Below are 6,579 nucleotides of genomic sequence, written 5' to 3' on the forward strand. Positions count from 1 at the left end.
CACTGTGTATACCCAGTGATATCACTACTATACACTATGGTCAGAGTTGCAGTAAGGAGAGGGTGGACGGTGGATGTCAAAGGGAGTTTGTTGGTCTGATTCATCCATCGGCAATCCTTCCTAGAAAGTTCTGAATTGTGAAGGTTTTGGCTGTCTTCCTGCGGAAAGGCAGTCTGCAAAAACTTTAAAGCTCCGTTTGCTATCAGTCATTCATGTACATCTTAAAAGATTCATTTCTAATTCCTCATTGAGATGCATGCAGTAAAGATGGACTGATCACATAGTCCTAGATGGCCTGCCTGGGTCACTTGGCAGGTTCCTTCATAGAAATAGTGTGGGATTGCTATCCAGAATGAGAAGTAATAGCAGGTTTCCTGACACAAAGGGTTTTTACAACAAACTAAACTTCATGGTCATTCTTACTGATACCAACATTTTTTGATTCCAAATGTATATTCTTAATGTGCAATGGTGGGGTTTGAAATCTCATTCTTTGGATCAGCCCATTCAGATAACTGCTGTGCAGATGTATTCTAAAAGAGCAGGGCACTTTGCCAGTGTCCTGGCCAACAGACCTCCCTCAGCAGTTTAACTACGATTAATCTTGTAAGATTTTTAATGTGTAAAGAAGTCTCCATATTCCAGGCTACTCCATCATGTACACGTAACTCAATTTCCAATAGATGTCAGAAGAAGCTTTATCAATAAATTCTATCTTCCTCATTCTCCCATTTCTTTCCACATAAGCACACATCATTTCATTTGAGACAGTTATCTTCCACTTTGTGTCACTTCATCCTACTGGAGGTGTACAGTACAATCTGAGCAAAACACTAAAAAAAACACAAAAGAACAGCTGGAAATCTGAAACAAAAGTTACTGGAAAAACTCAGTTCTGAAGTAGAGTCACTGAACCTAAAACATTAACTCTGCTTTCTCTGCACAGATGCTGCCAGACCTGCTGAGTTTTTCCAGCAATTTCAAATTCTGAACAAAACACCATTCTACAAGATGAAACACATGACAACTCAAAATGTGAAGAAAAACTTTATTTTAGAATCCTGAATAAAATATTCCCACAAGTCACCCACAGTGAAACGTTAATCATTCAGCTCCTCTTTGCAAGTAACTTGATCTATATTATAAGATGCGTCCAGAAAATGCCAGACTTTACAATGGAGTGTATAATTGTCATTACACTTCAGAATTTCTTTGTGCAGCTCTTCACAGAGATGGCACCTAGTGGGGATGCTGACAGAGTCCCTCTACATATCACAGTAAGATGTACAAATTCATCAACCCACAACTGCTAACTCCCCAAGAGACAATGCAAAACCTCACCAAACAACATGATAGCATCTTGGAATTCTTATTGTCTCGCAGTGAAAACACATTCCCTTTCCTGTGGTACATTTAACAATGGCCTGACAAGTTTGGAGACACATATAGCAAGGCAGTTATTTCAGGAGGCCGATTAGCTGCTGCAGAGAGTGGAGAATGTGAGCTTTGGGCACTAGCCCCTTTGCCCCAGCAGGTTGCTCCTTCTCTCTGCAAAGCAAGTAACTCTCCATTCCCACGGCCCTGGCTGCTAGATAATCCTTCTGCAAATCATCACCTATGTGAGTGGCCTGTTTGGGCTGTATCTGAGCAAGGCTCAGGGCCTTAATAAAGATACGAGGGTCTGGCTTGCCTATTCCAAAGTCCTCTGATGTTAGCACAAACTGGAAATGCTGCCGCAGGTTGCAGTTGGTTAAAATCTGCTCCAGGCGGCGGTCAAAGTTGGAAATGACTGCCATGTGAATGCCCAGCCTGTCACAGTGAATCAAGGTGTCCTTCACATCATTAAACACCTCCCAGTTCTTAGCACTGCTGAACCCACGATACAGGTTCTCTGCCAGTGGAGTCAGCACCTGTTCATCTCTCACCCCACAGAGCCGAAAGGTCTGTTTGACTGTTTCCACCCACCACTTCTGGGAGCTTACGCCCTGGCTTACACCATAGCTTGGGAGCAGCTTGTTCTGTGTTCGGAGGGCTGCCAGGAACGACCTGTCGAGTGCCTCAGCCTCCACCCGGATCCCATGCAGCTTGGCCTCTGAGGAATATTGCTCGCCGACTGTGTGACGTACTCGGAGCAGAGTGTCCTTTACATCCCAGGTCAGCAATCGAGGCCTCATCCTCAGTCACTGCTTATTTTAACCAATATAGACCATGGCTGCATACTGAGCAAAGAAAGAAGAACTCACAATATACACCGTCTTTCACATTCTCAGAACATCTCACAGTGCTTTACAATCAGTAAAGTTCTTTTGAAATGTAATCATTGTTGTAATGTAGAAAATAAGAGCCAATTTGTACACCACAAATTCCTGCAACTAACAAACATGAGAATTACCAGAGGTTCAGGTTTTGAAATCAGTGTGTAAAAAATGATTTGGACAGATGCCCACAATTTTCTTGAGTTATGAGTAGCAATTTATCATCAGGTATCCAAAACAGCACAGCATTCTCCACAGTGGATCTGCTGTATGAGTAGACCAAAAAAAAACTTGACTTTTCAATCCAATCATCAGATTGAAGAATCCGCTGAGACATGCAGAGTCTAAACCAGGAACTATAAAAGAAAATATAATTAATTGTAAAATTCTGTAAAGAAAGCAAAATAAAAAAGCCTAGAGAAGGGATTAAGAGGGTGAAAGTTAAGAGACAGAAGAAAAATGTTCCAATAAAAGTTTAAAATATGCTTATAAGATTAAGTTGTGATTTCAGAGAAACTGGTCGTAAATTATTTTTTACTCTTTTTTATAAAAAAAGATTTGAATGCACCAACTGTAACATTTTTGCATATTCAGTGGATTTCACATACTTACGTACAAATGGTGAGTCTCTGGGTGTGGTTTGGGTATAATAACATTATGAGGGAACATGGCAACTCAAGACAGAAACTTTCTGATTCCCTGCACACTTAGTGTCTTTGGAAGTTACTAACTGGTTTATTCTTTAACAATTAAATGTGATCACTGGCAGTCTCGCTGTTATTAACTATTGCAAAAATCTGGACCATTTTTCAGTGTTGTTTGAAGAGTAATAAACATTGGCTACCTCACCAGAGAACTCTCTTGCTATTCCTTGAAATAAAAACAAAAACAGAAATTGCTGATTAACACAGCAGATCTGATAGCATCTTTGGAGAAACCTTTCTTTTAATGAATCGGCTGAAACATGGCAGTGTGGCAATCCCGCAGTACTGCACTGAAAGTGTCAGCCTAGATGGTACGATTAAACGTCTAGCTTGGAGTTGAAATTCATAATCATCTGATTTAGCAGGTATAAGTGCCAAGTGTTAATGGTGAAACAGGGAATGAGGTTGACTGACACATTTAGTACAGCTTTAGAGCACAGAAATGGGTAACTAATTAGAAATTCTGCACTGCACACAACCTCTCAACCGGTGACAATTACCCTACAAGGGGTGAGAGGCAGCACATTGCTGCACTGCAGTAAGCAGACATTCCAAGGGTTGAGCAGAGGCAGATATTTTCTAAACGAGACGAAATGACACACTCCTGGAGCAAGTGGGACGTGAACCTGGGGCCTCCTGGCTCAAAAGGTAGGGACACTACCACTCCACCACGGGAGCAGTGTGAGGTGGCAGCATCTTAGCCTCTCACCACAAAACGCACACACCGTGAACCATTTACCCTGGCAGCAGGAGATGTTACCTCCCACAGTGACAGCTGTCCTGTCAGTGCGTTTCCCTGGAGACCAGGGGACGAGGCTTCAATTCCAACCCCAGCAGCTTAGCAACTTCACCCAGGGAGGGAGGATCAAAAATATCACTATTATTAATCAGCAGCCTGTCTACCGTCCACACTCAGCAAATTACCTGCTCCCTTTCCGCTCCAGCACCGACAGCCTTCACCACCGGAAGCGGGCTCACCCGGAATACTGAGGCAGCACAACTTCCGCTTTGTTCCCCCCGTCCCAACCTAAGTCCGATCCGGAGACAGTCCCCCGGAAACCTGTTGTCGCTGCCCACTGTTCCGCCGAGCGTCCCCTTCAGTGCACAGGTGGAGGCCTCTGCTGGGGAGTCACATTCTGAGAGAGTAGAGTTTATAAAAGTGGGGTGGGAGTCGAATTTCGCTGATGTTTCTGCTTTATAAAAGTTTGAGGAATTCCAATCCGTGATAACTTGTAAACCAGCTTTACTTCATTATTTGCCTCAATGAAAAATGTTGCAAGTTCAAATGAGAGACTGAAAGAGAAAAAAACAATAAATTTTTAACTTTTTTTCTTCAAAGGTGTAGACAGCATTGCCCTCGAGATTGACATTTGACTTCCTGGGGACTCTGGTCTTTGCAATTATACCTGGAGCTTTTTGTTTCAGATTCCCAGCATCCACAGTATTTTGTTTTACAGTACTTACCTAGATCCTGGATCGCAAATCACCCAAGGAGCACATTCCAGCCAAATAGAGCTGCCAACACAACAGGATAGCCCTGGCGACTTTAGAAATTCATCTCCTAGATTTTACTGTGTATACACAAATTTATCAGGATAGGATTTTGCACCCCCCCCCCCCCCCCCCCCAGCAACACCAGTGGTGATTTAGTTCTAAATCTGGATTTTATATAATTTGGAGGAAACTATTCAGATGGTGATGTTCTCGTATGACTGTTGCCCTTTTGTTTTACGCAGGAGAGGCTACAGCTTAGGGAAGATGCTGTTGAAGTAGTCCTGTCATGTTGTTGCCATCTGTCCTTAAGCTGGTACCTAATGCTGCTCCTCTGTCCCAATGGTGATGGTAGTGAATGTTACCTGCCAATTCCCCAGTTTTCAGATGTTGCTATATGAGGGTAGGAACTGCTTCTGCATCTGAGGAGTTGCAAATTATACTGAATGTCCTCACAACTGAACTTATGATGGATGGGAGTTAATTGTTATGAAGGTGAAGGCATGTGCTGTACCTTTAAGAGAGTTTGAATGCTGAGAAGAGCAGCAGGGATGGCAGACGAATATACATTTGTGCATCAGGCAATGTTTAGCTTCCGACAAGAATTCCGTCCTGTGAAGGATAGAATTTGGGAGAAGGGGAGATCCTACAGTACAATATAAAGAGTAGGGAACACTGGTAATAGTTGACCATAGGTGAAAAAGGAAGCCCTAGAGGGTGGACAGGAGGTGAAAGGCCTCAGATGTTTTCACTGTAATGGAGACACAGAAAATTACAGTGCTGATGGTTTTTTAAGGGCACTGGAAAATGTGTTTTCACTGCCAGAAGGTGGAACACGTAAAGTCACAGTGCTGGTCATTGAAGAAAAGATGTTGTAAAAGAGGCTAAGCCAGTGGCATTAGTGAAAGTAGTAAAGTTGAGGAGCTGCAGGAGAATGCACAGCCTAGGGGCTGAGTATGGAGTTAATAAGTGATCTTTATAAAGACTTTGCCTCTGTGGGTAAACTTTACTCAGGAATTACAGGGGGAGAAGGGAAAGAAGTTATAATTTTGAGAGCTATGGGATCTAATGCGTCTCTAATAGTAAGAGATGAATGTATTTGCACTCTTTCTAACCAAGAGAGTGGTAATTGTGGAATAGATGGACAGAAATTTAGCGTTCCCCTATATAAGATCATGTTGGAGTACCAATACAAGACTGGGGAAGTAACAGTGGGAGTGATTGACAGAATGTGAGTTTCAAGAATACAGTTTGTTCTTGGGAACGATTTAGCAGGATCCAAGGTGGGGGTGACACTCCTTGTGGACAAGCACAAGGAAGACCAGGGAACTGAGGAGTTAAAAGAAAAATATCCTGGAATTTTTCCAGATTGTGCAGTAACTGGATACCACTATCATAAGTCACAGCACAAAGCAAAAACTGAGGAGTGTTAGGCCGGAACCTCGGGATTCCAGTCTTTGCGAGTTCTTTGGAAGGAGAGACCGCACCAGCTTCTTTAGTTTGGAGCAGAGCACCGTTTATTTTACAGAATCAAAACTGGCAAACTATACAACGAATTCTACAGCATGCAATTCGTTGGAGAAGGCGTTCTGTCTTCTCCTTCGGACTTGGCTCAATTATACTTCGCGCCGCCAGGAGTTCCCGGTCAGTTCTCCCTCGTTCGTCCCTCTCATTGGTCAGTACACCTGAGAGCGAGGGGTCTGCGCCTCTATTGGCCGCATCGAGGTGCCTGTCCAGCTCCCGCTGTGCCGGACAATGGTACAGCCATCCTGGGGTCGGCAGTTCCGACCCTGCAATCAATAGTCCATTGTTCAGAGTATCGATCTCATTACTATGTGTCTGACAGGCTAGGCGTTTTCCGTAACAGAGTCAATGGTTTTCCGCAAGCGAATTAACAATCATTATTATTTATCATGGGTTTCGATGGGAATCAGTTCTAGTAGGTACATTAACAGATGCTTTAACAATCATGTACTCCGATAGCGCAATCCACACCGTTCGACAGTTACCGGTTCCTTTATTAGTCATGAGTTCTCAATGGGGCAGTCTGATACTGGCTGACATGATCTAATCAGCGAGGAATGTTACTTCAGACAGGTAGCCCTGCAGTTGCTAGGTTCTCCCCCATG

General features: G+C 43.3%; 1 protein-coding gene across 2 annotated transcripts; it reads right to left on the reverse strand.

Annotated features, from left to right (window-relative positions):
• Positions 1-1,034: 1,034 nt before the first annotated feature.
• hdhd3 (haloacid dehalogenase-like hydrolase domain containing 3) lies at positions 1,035-3,967 on the reverse strand. 2 transcript variants are annotated; one of them, XM_060841743.1, is made up of 2 exons: positions 3,884-3,967; positions 1,035-2,611 (listed from the first exon to the last, which is right to left on the reverse strand). In XM_060841743.1, the coding sequence occupies exon 2, from the start codon at positions 2,172-2,174 to the stop codon at positions 1,458-1,460; it is 717 nt and encodes a 238-aa protein (XP_060697726.1). In that variant the 5' UTR covers positions 2,175-2,611; positions 3,884-3,967; the 3' UTR covers positions 1,035-1,457. The 2 variants fall into 2 exon arrangements, with proteins under 2 accessions (XP_060697726.1, XP_060697727.1); XM_060841744.1 differs by having other exon boundaries at positions 1,035-2,219; positions 3,884-3,953.
• Between the last annotated feature and the right edge of the window lie 2,612 nt (positions 3,968-6,579).

Source organism: Hemiscyllium ocellatum, chromosome 21, assembly GCF_020745735.1.
Source record: "Hemiscyllium ocellatum isolate sHemOce1 chromosome 21, sHemOce1.pat.X.cur, whole genome shotgun sequence".
NCBI lineage: Eukaryota > Metazoa > Chordata > Chondrichthyes > Orectolobiformes > Hemiscylliidae > Hemiscyllium > Hemiscyllium ocellatum.

Coding starts and splice junctions, on each gene's coding strand:
- hdhd3 (XM_060841743.1), bottom strand. CDS start 2,174: ATGAGGCCTCGATTGCTGACCTGGGATGTAAAGGACACTCTGCTCCGA.